Raw genomic sequence first — 22,349 nt, forward strand, 5'->3', positions numbered from 1 at the left:
TTGGAGACTTTGGTTAACCGGACTATAATTTGGAGGCCCAGTGAAGACTCCCAGCAGCCTCTCACTGTTTGTTTACCAGAGAGACCAACTCAACTGTTTCTGCTGCATCTGCAGGGTCCTGCAGGAAAAGGGCGTGTGGATCTGTCTGGCTGTGTCTGCATGTGTGTGCGTGGAGGTTTAATCGTGTGTGTAATGCCGTATTTATGTGAAAGTGACATTTTGGAGAATAAGCTAAGATACAGTCAGGCGTGGGCACTGCAAAGACCATAGGGTCTCATTCAAAAACTGTTCTTAAGAGGATTTTTTCCCCTTCTACATTTTTAAGAGGATTCTCACATTCAGCAACAATTTCTTATCTCTGATTTTTCTGTCTTAGCTAAGAACAAAATCTAAGAACACTACAGAGCACTCTTTATTTATCTAATATATATTTTTGGGCATTTTATGCCTTTATTTATAGAGAAGGACAGTGCATAGAGTCAGAAACAGGGATTAGAAGGGGGTTGGGTTGAAAAATGCTGGAAAGGAGCCATAAGCCAGACTTGAACCCAGGCCCCCTGCACACATGGGGTGCGCCTCAACCACTAGGCCATCTGCACCCAGACTCCAGAGCACTCTTACCAACATTTGAGTGCAGATTAACCTTGCAAAGCAGATGGATATGCCTGTTTCCTTGTTTCTCACTGGCTAATCCACCTTGCAAAGCTCCCATCTGAACAGTTGGGCCCGGTTAGAAAGTGACAGGACCAATCAGCGACAGGGGGCAGTACTTTCGGGTGTGGCAGAGTTGTGACGTAAGCAAGCAGCAACAAGAGGCCCGTGCAATTATGGTGGAAGAACTTAGTGTGGATGCTGCTAAAGCGTCAGTTTTATCAGAACTTGACTACATTTCTTCGTTAAAAGAAGAACACATAACAGCATTGAGTTGTTTTCTTTTCAAAGAGTTGTATACTGACATGTCTACAGTTGCCATGATTCGTGTTATGCTGTTCTCTATGGATTTACTCCTTGGTAGCAGCTACGTCACGTGTTTTGTTGCTCTGATTGGCCCGTGAAGATGTGACAGACAGAATGATCATCCAAATTACTCTCAGAGTTTTTTTTCAAAGCCTCTACCCTTCCTAAATGCTGTGTATAAGTGGCGCTCAAATATGCATGATTAAGAATGAAACAATGGCATACAAAAACTAGAAAAGCCCTCGGAGAGCACAGACCTCTGCCATTAGCCCTTTCTCCCAATAGCAAAGAATCCTTTAAAAAATTCCTGGATCCAGACGGTGATACAGATCAGTCCAAAAATCTAATCAGTTCTTCCTTATGCCATTTGTGACATTTCCTGAAAATTTCAACAAAATCTGTTCATAACTTTTTGAGTTATGTTGCTAAAAAACAAACAAACAAACCCTGCCGATCACGTAACCTCCTTGGCGGAGGTAATTATAACTCTGGTTTCTGCATTTTTTTGTCAATTTTACACCTTAAAAAACACCCTCTAGAACCTAATTTTTTTTTGAAAACCACCCAAAATCTGACAGTTTTCTGAAAAACTGCCTAAATCCACTGTTTGCTAATTCTTTATTCCGATAAAGATAAAGACATGACTCTCTAGCAGGATTATTCTTTCGATGTTCTTGTCCAAACAATTGTTTTTGTTGACAAAAAACAGCGGTTCTTGACATGGGGGTCAGGACCCCCTTGGTGGTTGCAAGACACTGAGATGGGGTTGCCAGTTGGCTTCCAGAAAATGAAGAATACTTTAAAATGAATTCAAATTGTATATTTTACCCTTTTTTAAACTATGTGCATAAGATTAAGAAAATGTTAAATTAAAACAGTTGCTGAGATTTATACTAAAACTAAAGTTATGTTTAAAAATCCTTAAAATGTAAGTCTGCACATGACTGTTATTGAATGTTTATGACTTTGTTCAACTATGCTTCAACCACCTTTAGGTCAGTGGGGGTCCCTGGTCTCTGGTACCTTTATTTTGGGGGTCACAGGCTGAAAAGTTTGAGATCCCTCGTCTAAAATTCTGCTGTAGTTGGCCTCTATATCACTCCCCTTTACCTTTACTTTTGCATCTATCAGCCTCTCCATGTGGAGGCTAAAGAGACTAAACCAAAATCCTTTTTCTAATCCATGCCTTCCTAACATGTTTTTCAGCAAATCATGCTGCAGTTTATTAGCTGTATTTCGTAAAAATGGCAAGATCACCCAAAACACGGAGAGGCTGTATCTGGTCCTAAAGGTAGAAGCACACCAGCGCTTTATCCGGACTTAGAGCTGTATAAAGACAAACAATACATCTGATTAAATGATTTAGATAATGTGCAAAAATGCATGACTTGAATATGGTCAAGTATTATTTAAACATGCAGTGTTTGATCTTAACTACAGAATGTTAAATTGTGAATAGATATTTAGTACATGTGTGGGACTTTTATCACTTACTTAAAACAACAGAAACTTCATAAATGAGTATATGTGAATCAGCAGGTGTTAAAGGGTTAAAATTATGTTTGTTATTTCAAAGCATCAGGTTGAAGTATAAATGTACATTTTAATCAATCCATTGTCACTTTCCACGCCTGATTTCATTATTTTTTTTACTCATCTGGATGCATTCTTTTCTTACTACAGCATGATGCATGTCATTTCTGATGAAAACACCGTCAGATACAAGGATTTCATCAAATTAATGTATTAAAGCATATATTTAGTACCACTACTAAAGTGTGTATACAGAAAAATGTGACATTAAATATAATGCTTTTAAAGACCATTTTCAAGCCCCTCATCATACATGTTAAGACTCTATTGCATCTTCAATTTCTCACCCATTACATCTACAAAACAGTTATTATGTTCTGTGCTGACAGACAAAAATGTGACAACAAAGAAAAGAAAATGACTATAGTATTTCATGTTATGGTATGCAAATTATCTTATTTTCTGCTTAAACAACCTAAAAGTAGCTGTTCTACAATCTAGAAGTACCTGTCTAAGGGTTTGCACTGCAGTCAAAGCTAAAAGTAGAACCAGATACATTTAGGTCATTTAGGTTCAAAGAACAAATATAAAAGATATAACTGCCCATTTCAGGATACTTAGAATACTCTTCAAGTCTGATTTTAAAGTATTTTAAAGACTAAAACCACTTAAGAAAAATGTAAGACCTAATAGTCTTACATTTAAGACTTTTTAATACTTTTTGAAAGCCTCAATTCTGGCAAAAATGATATATCAACTTTTAAAACTTTTAAGACCCCGGGGACACTCTGTACTGGTACCCCAAATATAATTAACTCCTCCTCTTTTGGTGCTGTTTGTAACAGCACTACATCCACTTTAGAACTATTGAAGTATTTTAGAGTTTGGGAGTGTGTTTACAGTTTATTTTCATGTGGATATTACTAACATCTTGCTTCTGATGCTCCTGTGTACCTTCTGTGTTTGCACACTGCCCTGCAGTCTCATGCCCTTATATGGGCATAAAAGGGGCATTTCTCTAGACTAGTGCACATGCTTACAGCTTACGAACACCTGACATGCATCAACTAAAGCACTGGTTCTCAACTGGTGGTTTGAGACCCAAAAGTGGGTTGTGAAGCCATTTTCAATTGCCCACGTCAAGATACTCATAATACTCTTAAATTCTGATTTTAAGTATTTTTAAGCCTACAACCTCTTAAGCTTAGACTTAAAATTAGACACAAACATCAACATTTAAGCCCTTAAAGTCTTGCATTTATGCCTTTTAACAGTTTTTTAAAGCCACACTCTGGGCTAAATTGATTTATCAACTTTGAACACTCTTTAAGACCCCAAGGACACCCTGTACCTGTGCTAAAAATATTATCTTACTCTTAGAGCAGCAAAACATCCAATATCAAAATATTTTAAAGTTTTGTGATTGTTTTAACAGTTTGTTGCCAATTAGTTGATACTAGCTTGCTTCTCTCAGCCCTGTGTGCATTCTGTGTTTGCACACTGCTATGCAGTCCCATGCACTTATAAGGGCATAAAAGGGGCGTTTCTCTTTGCAAATGTGGAGAAACATGCATGTGCTTACAGCTTACGAGGACCTAACATTCATTAATTAAAGCCAACTGGTGGGTTGGGACCCAAAAGTGGGTCATTTTTAGTGGGTCACATATATATATGCCTGGGAAAAAATGTGTCTAAAAGTCTTAACCTGACATGCCAGATGGATTTGTTTCACACATCCATCTGGGAAAGCTTCAATAGGAAACGTTTGGGAAAAGGTAGAGGCTTTGAAAAAAACTCGGAGTGTGATTGGATGAACGTTCTGTCTGTCACATCTTTATGGGCCAATCAGGGCAACAAAACACGTGATGTAGCTACTATTGAGCTGCGTGTGCACAGCTACCGAGGAATAATGCAAAACATGGCGACTATAGACATGTAAGTACTCAACTTTTGTTGTTTTTGAAAAGAAAACAACTCACTGCTGTTCTTTGTTTTTCTTTTAACAAAGAATTGTTGTCAAGTTCTGATAAAACTGGCGCTTCAGCAGCATCCACGTTAATCTCTTCCGCCATAATTGCACAGGCCTCTTGCTGCTGCTTGCTTACGTCACGACTCCGCCGCGCCTGAAAGTACTGCCCCTCGTCACTGATTGGTCCTGTCACTTTGTCCTGTCTAACTGGGCCCAAATGGTTCAGATGGGAGCTTTGCAAGATGGATTAGCCAGTGAAAAACAAGGAAACGGGCATATCCATCTGCTTTAGAAGGTTCTAAAAGTCTATGATGGGCTTTTATTTTGAAGGTATTGTTTTAGCCTCCTTGTTTGGTCACATATTTTATTTTGTCTCTATTCTAAACCTCCCCATTTTTCATCAAAACATTTGGTTTTAATTGAAATATTTTAGAAATCTGGACTGTGATTTGTCATTAAGGAGCTGGTGGTGGGTCCTGACACTGGACCAGCTGAGAACCAGCTCAAGATCATGTTGTGAATCCCACATAGACTTCTCTGAGAACCTTGTTTAAGAACAAATAAGAAAAATCTTTGGAAGGTATTGTTGAATAAGGCCCATTTAGACTGTACATTTTCTTAAATTATCATCTAATTAAATGAGACTCTTTTTCTGAAGGAACCACTGCTTTGAATTAAACTAAAAGCATTCCCTCATTATTCCCATACACCGTTAAGCTACAGTAAACCACGGCAACAACACGCAAACACAGCCCATTCTTTTCTCAAAAGCTAGCTTTGTCATAAATAAGTCAACAAAACAAGTCCAACTTCAAAAAAAAAACAGCCTCACATTAAAAAGTGTTTGTCAGCAGAAAATGACTGCTATTTTTGTTTGTGCCGAGAGTAATTCTCCTGAGACTAAACTGCTCGCTTTCTGTCCCAATTGGGCTTTTCTTCTTTATTTTCACCAATCCTCCTCCCGAGCAGGAATGAAAAGAAAACAATGTGATTCAAAAGAGCGGAGCCTCGCAGCCTGTCATTTAGCTGTATCTTTGAATTGTCTTTGCTCTGCGTGAGCTGTTTTCTTTCACACACACAAACACAGATGCTGAAATGTTGCAGCATCCTAAAATCCCGTCACGAGAGAGGAAGAAAGACAGAGGAGGAGAGGAACTTTCAAAATATCACTCTAATAAAATATTCCCGCTCCTCTGGGATGCTCCTTTGCTCATTCAGCACGAGGAGAAGTGAAGTGGAAAAGGCCTGTTATTGGTCTCCGTCCAAAGAGGAGGAAGAGAGAGAAGAGAGAGAGAGAGACCTATTTCCTTTGGGGAAAGACAGAAAATAGAATGAGCAGCGCAACAGTTGACGGAAAACTTTAAACTGCGACAACAAAATGAACTACAGACGACTGTAAGAGGGCAGCTGTCTAAGTGAGTGACAGGATTCTGCTCAGGCGAGGATCAGACGATATGTATGTGTGCAGACTTTGATCACACAGAGCTGCGTGTCAGAGCGGTGTGATTGGATTGACAATGTGTAAACTGGAACAGCTCAGGGATCAACATAAAACACAGCAGCTACAAGTTCTCCAAAGATGCCAGGCTCAGTCACAGGAAAGAGCTTTGAAAACAACCTGAAATGTAACGTAGGGGATTTTGCAGTTTTGTAACAGTGCTGTACAAGCAGAAATGGCTCCAAACTTTCCCTTTTTTTCACAGAGAGTCATGAAGACTTCTGGATGTTTGCAGTAAAGTTGTACCATAGGAAAACTAGCTGGTAACTTTTTTTTGCTCCTATTGAGCATTTATAAGAAGTACATTAACATTTAAAGCTCCTATGAGGAGATTTATGATGGATATGAAATAGACTCAAAAGTGACGCATCTTTATGAACCACAAGAGAAATCAAACATCAAGCATGAAGGCGTATTGTTACTACATTAATTTTAATGTATGAACCTGATTTGCTGGATTCACAGCAAATACACAGCCTTTTTTCTATTTTACCCTCAATTTTTCTACTGCAAATACTAATGGTGAATGAAAGATTTGACTGTTAAAGAAGAGATGTACTGACGTGACGGTTTAACGACAGCAACCGCTCATATCAGCCCTGATGATAAAAAAAAGGCCGTTGGCAGGTATCAGTAGCTGATGTTCATCTATTGTCTGCAGTCCATTTATGCTGCCACCTAATTCATCTCACTGCTAATTCAAAGAAGGTTTTGTTTTGTGTGTGGGGGAGGAGAAAATGTCACCAGGATAATGTTGGCATAGTGGGACACTTGCATCAAAAGAAGTAATCAAAAGAAAAAAAAAGAGAATGTACTAGTATTAGCATTAGCCCATAATGTTCCCTGTGTGAATCTCTAAACCAAAGTGAGCAGGACTTACACCTGTTTCAAATGCACAGGACATTAAAAGAGCTAGAGAAAACAGCTTTGTCCACAGGGGGCGCCAATCCAAACACAAATGTGAAGTTTCTCACAGGAGCTTTAATGTTCGTAAAGTGGTTGTGGTTTTAAAATCTTATTTTAAATAAAATAGTGTTAATCACCTCAGATAAATAATTTAATTAATTTTGTGTAATTATCCTTTAAGATTAATGTTCTCACTGCTCTTATATAGAATATAATTTAGAAAGGACAAATACCTTCACAACAATGATTCTACATTGGCTCGGCCTGATTTATTCATTCATTTACATAATGACACATTTAAAATACTAACTCTATGCTTTTTATATCTTCATATCATATGCTGTACTTAGTGTGTAGCCAAATCATATCACAATTCACTGCACCATTATAGTAATAAATAATAACACATCACACTTATATAGCGCTTTTTTTGGACACTCAAAGACGCTTCACAAACAAAGCAAAACAAAACATTACTATCATTCATTACGATCATTACTATCATTATATGACTTCATAGACTGCTACTGTTATTCACATACAGTACGCTATACTCTTACAGCTCACTATTCACTAAAGTGTATTGTTTGACCTGTTGGAAGTTTGAGGCCCTATAGATGTAGCGTAGGTTTTACTACTGACAGCAAAACAAATTTTCCTTTACAAGGATAATAAAGCCAATAATAAAGACAACCTTGAACCTTGTACCATACATACTGGCTTTCTGTCACAGCTGCTGCATCATACCATCTATCAATATCATTATCATTTATGCCATACATGCTGTATGGCATAAATGATGCTGGATTTTTACAGTATCCTGTATACCATTATTTCCAAACTAAATGAAGTAAATACTTATATCAATACAGATATTCACAACTTTTTTAAATTGTAAAAAACCCAAGTCTCTCTTGAACTATTGCAAATCTGTTACTGAAAGTAATTCTGGTAATCAAACAGCATGTTTACAGGTGGTTCCCAAAGATAATCATGACAAACTGCTTATAATTAAACCAGTTATTTTCAAGGATAAAATTAAAGCTAGCTGAAACGCAGACCTCCTTAGAACGCACTTGAAGTTTAAGAACTTAGGATAATAAAGAAAAAAAACCTCAGCAGAGGTAGGTCCACTGATTCTCCTGCAAACTGCTCAAACCTTTCTGTACATTCTACCAGTACGTACAGCCGATACATCAGCTGTAAATATCAGCTAACACTGGCATCTGTCAGTACAATAAGAAGAACTCTTGGAGCTTTTTTCTGTCAATTCAGATATCGTGCTGATAATGTTGTGCACCTGAAATTACAAAATAACTTCTATTATTATGTAATCTGATATTTTTAAAGATTTTATTCAATAATATTTTATTACTTTTAACAATTTAAATACCATATTTAATCTTTATATCATGCTACATGACATAAATACTTAAACTGTAAACCAAACCGTCCTGTAATGTCATGCTAGATTACATTTTAATTTTTCTTTACTTACATTTGAATCAAACCTTAAACTATGTTATATCTTTATACAAGGGATGCCAAAAGACTAGACTGATTAATCTTGGAGTTTCTGTAGTTAATTATGATTAATCACATCATTTTTATTACATTTTTAAAATTCCATTTGGGAGTTTTCAACTGTCTTAAACTGAGCATAATGTCCTCCTGTTTGGATACAGACCTGCTTTTGAAGGTTTCAACATGAACCTGAAGGTTTTGTCATGAAATTAAACACAGAAAAATAAAATTGTTATGACTCTTAAAGAAAATAAGGGGATAGCAGAAAGGTAAATGTTTGCTAACACAAGGTCCAGATGTCTTCTGGCTTGTCCACTGAGCTGTCTGTGAGTTTTTAAAGTAAACGTTGAAGAGCAGAGGACTTATTTGAATCACTGTGATGCTTAAACAAAGGTGTGCTGAAAAGGACATAAAGCATTAAATTACCTGCCATGTCATTGATCTCAACTGCCCTTCTTTATACCTTCTACTAAACCCTGTTCTCCATACTATCTCATGTTAAAATGTCGTACTGTTAAACTGTTTGTATAACCTGTTTCTGGTAATCCTCCCATGCCATTTTCAACCATGACTCATCATCATTTGTCACTCTGTTGTGTCATTTACCGCACAGAACGCCTCACTACTCCTGTTCAGTTCACCTCACCCTTTTGTACACTAGTTATACATAAATCCTATTTTATCTATTTTATATCTTTATTTATTGTATTTTCATTTCTAATTGTATTTACTTACAAGACCCACTTCGCTTTTGTGTTGCTGTAAAGTTTGAATTTCCCCTCTATGCGTCAATCAAACTTTATCTTTCTTATAAATGCTTTTTTTTTCTATCAACTCTAGGTCAGTAAAGCGCTGTAGTCCTGTTAAACTTGCATGCAAGTCGATTTGAAATATCTCTAAATGATGAGATATGTGTTTTTCTGTAAACAAATCTCCCTGATTCCCTGTGATAACTTTGAAAACTAAAATCACGCTCAACTACAATGAGATGCTCCAGGTGAAGAGTTCTCTGTCAAACTTTGATAACCAAAGTTAAAGATTTTCCTCAACAGGCCTTAATCAGTGATCTGATTAAGTTATGTGTGGATAAATAACAGCAAATCAATGATGAGCTGATGTTAGTGGTTCCTAATCTTTTTCCTCAGACCCCTAACTTCTTTTATCTACAAGGCTGAGCCACCCCAGAACCCACATGACAAAAGTGATACATCGCTGTCAAAAATGTAGATACTTTCAATTGATTTCATAATATGACGTTCTACACGTATGGCTGAGAGAGTAGCCTGATATTTTGATGGGGAAACTTTTTATTGTATATAGTTATTAATCAGCAGATCTTTGAGTAATATCTAAAATGTGTAATCAGTATTTTATCTAGTGCATGCACATCTAATCTGACAACTTTACAGCAGACATGGTCTGATGCCACTCCCTGGGATCTTTGATGCCTCCCCCAGGTGTGCCAGCACCTCAGATTTGAAACCAATGCTTTATATAACACACTGTAGTAATGTATCATAGAATTTGATGACAGCTTTTGTCAATATTTATTATTTTGTCATACAGCAGTTCATTGAGGTAGTGGTAATAAGTCACCGGTACATTAATAAAAACTATGAATATCCTTATACCTGCAACGTAAAACTTGTTAAGGGGCAGTTAAACTAGAGCATCTGTGTAACCCTGATTGTTTGAGTGCTTAATCTCTATTATTTGCATGCTTCTTTCTTTCTTTCTTTCTTTCTTTCTTTCTTTCTTTCTTTCTTTCTCCTGGCCACTTTACAAATGAGCTCTAACATTTCTTTCCTCCCTCTCCTCCCCAGAGACTTGTCAATATCAGCTATTCAAAGTTCAAAGACAAGCATCCCACTGCACCCACCTCCACACACTCCTGGGCCTCTTTTGTGTCTCTGGGGCATATTTCATTTCAGTGTCCGTGCACAAACTCAAATTCATCTGCACACGCACGCTTGTGAGTGCTTTTGTCACAGGTGGTGCTGGTGCCGATGACTCTGCTCTGATTATTGCGGTGACCAAAGCATCGCCGCCCTGTCACGTTTGTCATCACCCTCTTCCTGACAGAGTGGGTGGGAGGGGAAGGATGGAGGGAGGACATAAGGGGAAGGAGAAGGAGGAAGGAAAGGGAAGAAGAGGAGGGTGGATGATGGTAAGTGGCCGCCCCCGCTGTGCCATATGGGAGGTGGTTTCAAAGAGTCTGGATGCCTCATGAACGCAAACCGATCCCTCCTTCTGTATCATATCTCTTTCTCACTCTTTTCTATTTTTGTGCCTTTTAAAGTTTCTCTTCTACTCTGCAATTTACTCACATTTTATCCCTCAGTCTCATATGAAAGAACAAACATGGACCACTTCTCATCCCCACTCTCACACAAGCCCTGGAAACTGTCAGACCACCATAAAAGGCTGGTGTGGGCGTCACCGAGTGGGTGGGCACTTTGATTTTCAGGTGTATTTGATCTGCTGTGTTCACACCTCGGCGCTGGCAGGGGGCCCGATGCGTGGGCAGGTAATTTGAGCAAATTAGGAGATGGGGCCTGTGCGTTATTAATGACACCCCATACCCTCCGCTGCACGTTCACCTATTGTTCCCCTGGCTGCACACCTTTCTTTTCTTCCGCTCTAAGTCCCCCCCCCCCCCCCCCCGGCCCCATCTGCGCCTCCTGCTCGAAACACCCACACTGAGCTCCTCTGGAGGCAAAACACGCACACAGACACATGTACATGGGACGGGGGTGGCAGAAGAAGAAGAGGGGATTGGTTCCAGGTGCCAGTTTGAGTGAGAGCATTAATCAAGCGGACAGATCTTCCCGTCACAGACACCTTTGGACACACATTAACACAATATTGTACATCCACACCCTCTTTACTCGACTTTACTTAGACTGTAAACTACTCTGTGACATTACTGCATACAAAACTCCTATTTAAGAACAACAAATGTATCCTAGAGTGATCTTTAACAATAGAAAAGCCAGAACTCCAAACCAACTACAAAAACTGGGATAGGTCATATTGACTGCTAGATAATAAACACAGTTTTCAATGATAACAGATAACCAATACAAACAGAAACACACCTAATGATCTGGGATATCTTTTTAAAAACTGAATATGACAAAATGTACTTTTATACTAGTTCATTTTCAATACTATTTGACATCTTAAAAAAAGCCTGTATTTGCAATAGATAAGTCACCTGACAGTCTCAGAACATGAAATTTACACTGGTTGTATCTCATTGGATGAAGAAACATTAAAAGTTTTGATCTCCTTTGATAGATGAAAAATAATATCTAAATGTAATAAAAAACAATTTCTGGAGAAAATATTTTGCGGGTGGAATTATTTTTATGTTCACTGGAAAGTTTGGGCATGCCTTTTCTGATAGATTCTGTTGTTAACACCATCTCTCATCAATTTGCTAATGTCAGATTCAGTTTTGATCTCATTTTATGGTTAAATAACATCACCCAAATATCATAAATTAACCACTTAAAGAAAAAATATTCAGTGGTTGAATTTTTGTCCTGTTCACTTGAAAGATTGGATTTCACTTTTCCAATAAATACTGCAGTAATGTTGCCACTGTTATTAATTTTACAAATATCTAACCATTTTTATCTCCTTTTATGGTTTAATAACAATAAACAAGTATCAAAAACTATCTAAAGAAAATATATTTTTGGGGTGGAATTCTTGTCCTGATCACCAGAGAGTTTGGGTGCAACCTTTTGGATAAATACTGCAGAGCTGTTATGACTTCTGTCATCAATTTTACCAAACTTTACATTCAATTTTGATCTCCTTTTATGGTCAAACAACACAAAAGTGTTAGAGACAAACTATTTAAAAATATAAATATTTTGGGGATGGAATTTTTGTCCTGTTTACCAGAGTTTTGGCATAACTTTTCTGATTAATACTGCAGTGCTGTTATCACCTACCGCAATTAGTTTTACTAATGTACAACATTCAATTTGATCGCTTTTATGGTCCATTAACAACATCCATGCATCATAAACAAACTATTTAAGGAAATGTATTTTCAGGGGCGGAATGTTGTCCTGTTCGCTGGAGAGTTGGGTCATGACCTTTCTGATAAATACTGCAGTGCTGTCGCCACCTGCTATCAATATTTTACATTCAGTTTCAGTCTCTTTTTATGGTCAAATGACAATATCCAAGTATGATTTAAAAAAAAACTATTCATATAAAATATATATTTGGACTTCTAACTGTTGCCCTGATCATCAGAGAGTTTTGTCATGGCTTTTCAGATAAATACTGCAGTTCTGTAACCATCTACTGTCATCAATTTGATCAACATTTTACATTCAGTTTGATCCCCTTTTATGATTTATTAACAATGCCAAAGTATCATATATAAACCATTAAAAGAAAATACATTTTTAGGATGGAATTTTTGTCCTGTTCACTGGCGACTTTTGGCATGACTTTTCCAATAAATACTGCAGTGCTGTTGCCCCTACCATGATCAATTTTATCTATATTTTCACTCTAACAGCCATTTGCTCAGATTTTTGTGAATAAGATATTTGTGTTATTAGTTAATCCAGAAAAAAAATTTCCTGTACATCAAAGCTTTACACAGGAGAAACATTATACCATGAGTTCCAGCAACTCAGCAAAAGAAACTTGCTCCATCGAAGCATATTTTCATTTATTTTTAGCATTTTTTATGTTATAATCATTATGGTTTATTGTTTTTCTGTAACTGATGTTTTTTAGCTAACCAATTTGTAGTTTTTGTTTAGTTGGACTTCCCTGTAGTAAAACAATGAGCTTTCATAAATTTGATTTAGAAAACCATGATAAAATGTTCTGATGACAGTCAAAACTGGGTTTTCTGATGTGTCTCTCCAAAACAGCTAGATAGAGGTGATGTCTCAGTATGGTCCCCCATGAAATTGTCACTCAAACCAGCCCTTGATCAGCACCAGTGAGAGACACATTTTCCTGACTGATAACAGATTTAAACCTTCTCAGCCTGGTTTCATTCAACTACTAAACATCTAAAACTGGTCCAAAAGACAGCTTACTCTGTGAGTAACAATGAATTCTGCAACTAAGACGCAGCTGCCACTGCAGAAAAATCTATCAATTTCTGCAGTCAAAATGATTGCCAGAGATAGCCAAGTGGTTAGGTAGCCCCCATGTATGAAGGCATCCCATGTCCAAGTCCGGGATGAGGCTCCTTACCGGCATGTCTCTCCCCCAATCACTCATCCCTGTTTCTGACTTTATCCACCGTCCTCCTCTATCAATAAAGAGCCCAAAAATATGTCTTTCAACAAAATGACTGCCTGCTGTTTTTCTAGATGTAAGAGATTACATTTTCCTTGTCTTTTGTGGAATTTGTTACAATTACATTTTTAAGTAAAATACAGACACATTTTGGAATATTGAGCAAAGTTTTACACATTGCAAATGTTAAAACAGTCAAAATAACTGCCTCTGTGTTTCTAATGTTACAGGGTGACAAATGTTCATGACTTGCGAGAAAGTGAGCGCTGATACCAGCGTCTGCAGACACATTGTAACAAGGAGCGCTTATCCCCTCAGACTACCTCTCTGAGCTGCTGCCAAGCTATTGATCCCAGCCAGAGTGCAGTTTAACTCTTTGATGCTCATCTTGTTTCACCTTCTCCTCCTCCATCCTGCTCTTTTATGTTTACACCCGGGCGGTTTTCAGTGCCTCGTATAAATAATCAAAACTGCCTTTAAGAACACAGCTAACACGTCCAACCCCGTGCTGCTCCCTTCATGACCTGCTACTAAGTAGGTTTATGTATTCGGGAGATTGGCCTGAGTCAGAGGGGATACCACATACCTTTAAGATTAAACTAACAAGGGGAAAAACCTGCCCCTTTACTCCAACGTGGGGACAGAACAGGTAAGGCCTTGTGTAGGTGCCATGGCGGTGCTCTCACTCACGTCGTTACAAGCCGAGCCCAAACATCCACACTCCATACTCCCCCCTTGTAGAAACACAGAGTGTGGAAGATAAGCAGGAAAGCGAGGGCGAACGCTAAACAATGCTGGTCAGGTTTCCTGTGGTTTGCTGTATCAGCTCTGACTCTTTGGACTTAAAGAACTCAAATAAAACCAGACTGATTGATGGATAATGTAGAAGAGAGGACAGGAAGAGAGTGAAAGATGTGTTACAATACTGGTGTTCTGTTTCATTAGGGTTAACGGCTTCCATGATGGACCAATTTCCAAAGTGTTAGGTAGTTACTTCCTCTCTGAGGGCTTATATCGGATAACGGTAATTCGCCCGGCATGATGCAATTGAGATGGATGAAGGGCTGCAGGATCTTGTAAAGTGTGAAAATAGCACAGAGCTGCATTAAAAGCTTCGGCGGCTAACGCATCGGCATTAAGCTACCTGGTAATTATGGTGCGTTCAAGAATCAGAGCTATGTGGCATGAGTTTGCAGCGGTGTCCAAAAACCACACTACAATTTAGCGTGGGTAAACACGGCAAAGATATGAGACATTTGCATTGATTTATGCAAGCAGAAACGTGAGCGCTCCCGTGTAAAACATACAAAATAATTGTTTTGAGTCTATTATCAACAATGTAGATAGGTATAAACTTGCAGTAAGCACAGACAATTGGCAGTCTGCCTTATCATAATAGTGTAATTACCCCCAAGCTACTGAATAAAAGGATAAAAGACAGGATAATACACACACAGGGCCTTGAGGGTGAGTATTTACACTGAACTCTGTGTTTGTTGTTGCAGTCTCCTCATTACAGGAGTGAACGTAATCTTGCACTGCAGCCCTTTTCTTCCATGTTTAAATAACTCCTCTCTGATACAACTGGACGGAGGAGAATTTTACAAGAGCTGCTGTGGATGATATAAAAGTCACGCTAAAGAGAAAAACAGCCTTGAAAATTTCTCATCCTTTGGTACAAAGATTCATGAAGCTATCTAGTATTTTTTTTTTGCACAAATTTAGAAATAATAGCAAAAAGCAGACCTCATGACCCTGGAAAAGCTCAAAGAAAAACAGACAACTTTCCCCCTCATGAGGGGACAGTGGGAAAGAAAATTTAGGTTCATACAAATCATGAAGTTATAGTGTTCCCATGACACTCTCATTCTGACCCTAATAAGTGCCTACAGCCGCTTTAAGGCCATAGTCAACCCACCTTTCACTGTTATTGCTTATGAGTGAAACTGCAGACCAATTAATCTAGCTCTGATTAAACAGTGATCACATTAACACAGCGCCTCTGTGATTACCCCCAGGAATCACGCAGACTAATGTGAACTTCAAGCACTAATAAGTCCTAATAGTCTGCGTGGAGCGCAAACACAAACTCACATAGCACCATTTTCCTCCATCAGTATGACCCTGCTGGGATTAAATAACATGTTTGCCTCAGAGGTACAATTAAGCATCGCTAAATAGAGTTCCTTTGAGCCGGGGAGTTAAGGGAAGAGTCTTCTCTGCACAGTAGCAGCCAGTGAAGCGCTCACATTTTTCCCCCTCGAGCTCTTTCAAATTACCTATTGATGAGTGGGCTTCACCGTCCGCTTGGGGAGGAGGGAGGGGGGGATGTCTGGTTCACTTTTAAGATGTCTCCAAGAAGCAGGCCTGTGGTTAGATCTAAGGCAACACTTATGCAACAGAAGCTGCCTTTCTCAAATACATATACGGTTTCCCCTGCAAATTATCGGAGATTTTCTTTTGGGGAAAGTTTTCCGCCCTGGAGTCTTCAGATATTTACCCCGTTTTTTTTCTTTTGATCGTGTTGATTTGGATCAGCCCGTGTATGTTTGTTTTTTTCATCTCTATGATAATTGCTGCCATGACTTAATTGTCTATATGTAATTAAGTTTGTAATAGAGAAAAGAGGCTTTTAAATGTTCCCCAGAGAGGCGCAGTGGTTGAGTGGGTGCCACACATGTTGAAGATTACTCTGCCCTCCCCGTCTCATCTGCCAGTCTGAGGAGGAGTTATAAAAAATGTATTCAAGGCAATTAAATGAAAACTGCTTGATGTAAATGCCAAGACAAATTTTAATGAGACCCCTTTTTTGTGCCCACTCCCACAAGTCGACTCAATTTATCACCAGGGATGAAACGCTAGGGCTAAATTAAAAATGTCCTTAAATACACGCTGACGGACGGGATGGAGTAATGTGGCTTTCTAACTAACAAAACAATATTTTGTAACTTGTGTTCTCAGGGAAAAACTGGCTGACGCCGGATAAAATGCTCCAGGAGAAACATGGGAGTAGGAGAAAAAATATAAAATCAACAAAAAGGCAAGACTGGTGCTGAGTTTTTGTTCTTGAAATGGACTGAAGCTGTCAGGAATAGACAAATAAAAAGATTAATGAAATAAGTGCATGCTTGAAAAATCTTAAATCAGCGTTATGAGAACTTAAATGATTACTTTAAACTGTCTCAAACTCAGATCTTCATTTTGTCAGACAGAGTAAAATAGTTTACAACCTTAATTTTAATTTTTGCCAGTTTAAATGCATGACAATACACAACTTTTATTTGTTTTGAATTAGAAGTACAACACTAAGCGCTGGTGGTCTTGCAAAATCACATTGCGCTGTCAGGGGGGACTTTTTGTGGTCGTACTGACAGATTTACAGCCCAGATAATCATAAACAGGAGCACCTTCAATGAGCAGCAGCACAATATCACCCTAAAAATACCTTTCATGATAATCTATCAGCGATTATCTTTCCTGTGAGTCACTTCACCTGAACATCTGTGCACATCTGCTCCTCACCTCATCTACTATTGCAGCATGCTTTCAATTTCCTGCACCTCTTCTCTCCTCTCCTCTGCTTCTCCCGTGCTGCGACCCCAGAGACGCACCGAGCGGTCAGGGGTTAACGTGGTAATAGGTGGTGGTGATTGGTTGAGGACGCACGCTCTCTCCTTGGCTTTCAGAGCGCATTAGGAGCTTCTGTGCCGGAGCCTAGAACAGCTGTGTCTGACCACGGAGCGACTTCTTAAAAACATCTTTTAAACATTTGATTTGGACGGAGAAGCGCAGGCTATGGACCGGAGCGGAGAAGAAGAAGAGGAGGAGGAGGAGGAGGAGGGCGGCTATTTAAACTGAGCTTATTTCTTACGTCGCACTGGAGGGGAAATGTTTGTTTAAATGATAGAATTCATCTGGTAAAAGTAAAAGAATATTTATATTGTTGATTTAATTTGACTGTGCAAGGAATATGTCACAATAGAAGGGAGTAAACCCAAAACAGAGGCCACAAACTGGAGCGTGAGACTTGGCCTTCCCAGATAATTGAGAACCATGCTACTGTTTGCTGCCTTTGTTTCCTATAGGTGCACTTAAACAGCCAATTAGCATTATGTCCTGATGATTGGACAAATAAAACCCTGAAGAATAAGTTGAATTGAAAGGTATTTGTCATGACAGAGGCATCTATGAGGAGGAAATCCCATCAGGAGTTCATTAAACAAACCAAATCCTATTTAATCTTTTAGCTATTTTGTGCTTAATAATAACCCAGCATAAATTGATTGTGTAATCTCCTAATCATTTATTCCATCACTTAGATTACAAGCCCTTCTAATGGATGTCGACATGGAGTAACTTCTTGTTCAAAGTGGATTTATGTCATTGGATTTAAAGCTCCCTGGAGGCGACAGAAATCGACACCAATTAATTGATGACAGCAGCACAAGTGAACAATATCAGAAAGTGATAAAAGATCCTCCTTGGCAAACTAATCAATACTTCCTCCCCCATGCACAATGTAGACACCCAACACAGCACATACAATCCGGTAATCCCCACATCTTGTTTCAATGCTGGACTGTAAACAGTTCTGTGCAACGTCTGTTTACATTCGTCAAAAATATCACCCATGCTTTTTGTTTTTGGTTCCGCAATGGCATTGCTTTGTAAATCTGAGGGTATGTTGCACAAACATGTCATCTCCCTCTTTCAGAAATATTTATAAACATCATGTAGAGTAAATAGTGGATTCACTAAATGCAGAGAGGGGTTTTTTAGTTTTTTTTGTGTGTTTGCGCACCGCAAAAAGCCTCAATGATTGTTGGGTCTTTCCTCTACCACAAAAACTTTGGACATGGATAGCCGGGTCTTCGATGACCTCAGCTGATCCCCTCCACTCATCTGGACCCAAATCCTTCAATCCCATCCAAGAAACTTACCCCCTTTACCCAAACCCCTCTTTAATTCCCCAATCCAAAACCTCAACACCTGACCCCGAGTCCTCCCAGTGACCCAACTCTAGACACAACAGCACCCACAGAGCTGTACTCACCCCAGAAGAAGTTCTGTTGACATGGTGTCACTGTGCTGAAAAGGCTGTTAGATGCCATAGCTGCCTCTGGTCGCAGCAAGCCCCACTTTTGTTCCTCTGTGGTTTCCGTGACCCTTGACGCGTCCTAAAGCAAGAGTGAGCGGCGTGTCATGAGGAAAAAAAATGGAAAAAGCCATCCACAAGACATGCTTTTAACGTATCAACTATTCAGATGACCACAAGTAACAACCAGGTCTGGTTTTATAGAGAAAAAAACTGCAGAGGCAAATATCGCCTTTGCGGATAGATCAGATGGTGTCGGACTTGCTTGCTTGGCGAGTGTGGTTGGAACGTACTTACTCGCTTAGCGCCGTCCCTGTGACTGGTGCTGGCCCGCGACGATTAACCATTTACACTCCGGGTCGCCCTCAAACACCAACCCCGAGCCGCACGTCTGTGGTTCTGTGGTTGTTTGGGAGGCGAGCAGAGCCCTCACACAACCCAAAAGGCACCAGCTTTAAAACTCGTCTCTTTCCTGCCCTCCATGTGCCGTCACTGGAGAAGCCCGGGCCACATGACCTCTGACGTCATCACGGCACAGCAGTGGAGTGGGACAGCCTACCGTTGTGGCTTTCCTCCCTCTCTTCTCTTCCTCCTCCTCGCTCCTTGGACTTTTTTCTCTCCTCTCTGGCTCCCTCCTTCCTTCCTTCCTCCTCTCTCTCTTGCGCGTGGATCGGCAGCGTTTTCGGGCTCTCTGGGGGATCGGGCTCCCATGAGTCAGGAGGGCTTCAGTGGGGGCAGCTTGTTCAACCGCCCATGCCTCCTCAGCATATGGGGAACAGCGCTCCACTCTACTCTGCTCTCCCCTTCCTTTGTCTCTCTCTCTCTCTCTGACTCCTCTCAGCTCCGTTCCCCAGACTCCTCTCACAGGCTGCTGTGCTGCTCCTGTCTGCCTCTGAGCAGGGAGAGCTCAGTTTGGTAAGATTTGAGGGTGTGAGTGAGGAGCGAAAGGCTGGCTGGCTGAGTGGCGGTGTGAGACTGGGTGTGTAATAGTGTGTGTCTGTGTTTGCATGTGCAGCAGAGAGAAAGAGCGCGACAGAACGGCTGAGTGTTTGTGTGTGAAGTGAAAGCGGAGGTGGTGTGAAGCTGCTTATTTACAGAGGAGTGTGCTGCCTCAGTGTCACTTCTGCTGCATGGAGAGTTTTGTCTTTCTCCAGAAGTTTGGGTCTCATTTCAGACTCAGCGTGTCAAAGACAGCAGTCATGCTTTGGTCTCAGTTTCTCAGAGATGTTCTGATGAAAATCATATCCTTCCTGGTGTATATTCTGATTGAAGCGACTGAAAACAAACACAATATTAGAGGAAAAACACTCATTTTATAAATGTCTATAGATAGTTTTGGCTCCCCTCCTGCTAGGACTACAAAATAAAATGCAATCTAATCACTTATCATACTATGAGCTTTCACAATAAACACATTAAATGTCTGAATGCATTACAATAAACAGGAAGCAGATTTAATGTGAAGAAGTTACGCTTTCTCATTCAGTATGTAATAAAATTACATAATAATAATGATGTTTATGCATAATGAACAATACCAGTACAGGACTAGACGGTATAAATATTCCATAGTTACTGGCTAATTTCCACCTGTTGTCACTGGTAGATGTCTACATTATAAATGCTCTCACCGGTTGTAATTCGTCAACTGAAACTATGACTAAAAATGTTTGTCGACAGCCTCTTTTTTCCATGGAAAAAAATAGACTGAGATGAGTAAAAAATACATCTTTGAGGAATAAAACTGACAAAAAAGTAAGATAAATTGTCGTCAAGATGACTAAAGAAAGGCTAAAATGTAATTTAGTTTTCATCACACATTGAAAATCCACAATATTTCACCACTCAGGGCAAATCTGTCAAAATACAATGTATCGGTATCTCTTCTGCCTCTGAGTTGTAGAAAGCAGGGACCCCAGGTTTGACAGGGGTGCATAAAACACACTACCATGATTTGGCACCAGATTCAGGCAAGAGAATAAATGCTTGGACTAAAAGTAAAGACTAAAATGTGAGGACATTTTTAAAATTCAAACTAGACCAAAATGTTTTTGAGTTTTAATGACTTAAACTAGACTTAAACTATAGAAATGACAAAAATATAACTAAAACTAAAAGGCATTTAATCTATAGACTGAGAATGAGACTAGAATGAAAAACATCCGTCAAAATGAACACTGTCTCTCACATTATTTTCATGCAGGCAGACAGAAAACCAAGCTCCCTATCAGCTACCCTCAGAGGATTTACTGGAAATTACATTATCACAGTATTGACAATAGTTGTGATCATCAAATTGTTGTCTCATAAAGAGCAAGTGTAACAGAAATATAGACTTAAAGTCCAAGATATATTATAAGATTCAATTTTAAATTGCCCATAATAAAGCTGACTGAAACTCAAACTCACTGTATTTATTAGGAGCAATTCTTTTTTTCTTCACATCACATCATATCATAAAAAAGATTTCACAATGTCCCTTTTCCAATATCCTTCAGCCTGATTCCCCACTCTCACTGTATGATCATTACATGATAAAGGCTTTTTAAATGTACAATAGAAGTGAGTTAATGAGTTGTTTTAGGACGTATTCCCACATGAGGTACCAAAGTCCTGCCGAAGATGTCCGCACATGTTTGCTAGAACTTATGAGAAGTGGATTTGAATCAAGTTTCTGATATTGTACTCTGAGATATCTGTACTCACAAGCATCATCTTGGATCCTGCAGAACTCCTCCACTTCACTGGGACTGGGATTAGGATTGGATCCTGTGACCTGGTCAAGGACTGTAGCCTCTGTATACGGGTGCCTGCTCCACCAGCTGAGCTTACATCCACAGGCACACTGCAAAATAATCCAACTTCATTAATGTTAAGTGAACGAATTCTGAATCATTGGGTGCACCTCTGATAACTGAACGAGCTGATACAACAAATTATAAAGTTTATTAAATTAGGTAAGGTATATACAAATTATCATATAGAGTTTGGCTGAGTCATCGTTTTCTGGTGGCTTAATTTACAGTAAATAATTGGTGCAACTTTCTTAGTTGAGCTAATCCAATCCACGTTATATATATAGCACGTTACAAAGTTTACCAAAGTGCTGCAAAGTAAAAACAGTTACAGAACACAAACATAGCAGAAATGATAAACACTAGGAGGATTTAAAAGCAAATAAGAACACCATAAAATCAATGAGAAGAATACAAAAACACGTAATAAAAACAAAAAAAGGAAAATAAAAGCCATTAAAAACACAAGGATTAAGAAAAATGACAGTAAAGGGCAGATATTGAAGAATTTGAAAGCTGAATTAAAATCTAAAGAATTAAAATGAGTTTAAAAGTAGGACGGGTGGGGGATATTTTGATTTCCAGTGGCAGTTTAAGAGCCACCCTAGAAATTGCTCGACCACCTTGAAATATACATTTGAATTAGAAAAATTTTCTAGCAACTTAACATTTTTAGCTGTGAGCATGTTATGTCAAGTAAGTGGCAACATGACGTGTTAATTTTGGCTCCTTGACTTAAAAAAGCCGTGGAACTTGTTATTTAACTGTTTTACACCGGGCCCTCGT

The 22,349-nt window shown here is 39.1% G+C and overlaps 1 protein-coding gene across 3 annotated transcripts in view; it reads right to left on the reverse strand.

The window, feature by feature from the left end:
* Window positions 1–18,850, reverse strand: part of runx2b (RUNX family transcription factor 2b) — a 60,582-nt gene extending 41,732 nt beyond the window's left edge. For 2 of the 3 annotated variants that reach the window (XM_041804445.1, XM_041804447.1), the window contains exon 1: window positions 18,727–18,835. In XM_041804445.1, coding sequence (XP_041660379.1) covers window positions 18,727–18,784 — 58 coding nt within the window. In that variant the 5' untranslated portion in view covers window positions 18,785–18,835. Of the gene's footprint in view, window positions 1–18,726 lie in introns of all 3 variants that reach the window. The other variant, XM_041804449.1, reaches the window with a different exon arrangement.
* Between the last annotated feature and the right edge of the window lie 3,499 nt (window positions 18,851–22,349).

Source organism: Cheilinus undulatus, linkage group 14 (genome assembly GCF_018320785.1).
Source record: "Cheilinus undulatus linkage group 14, ASM1832078v1, whole genome shotgun sequence".
NCBI classification, from domain to species: Eukaryota; Metazoa; Chordata; class Actinopteri; order Labriformes; family Labridae; genus Cheilinus; species Cheilinus undulatus.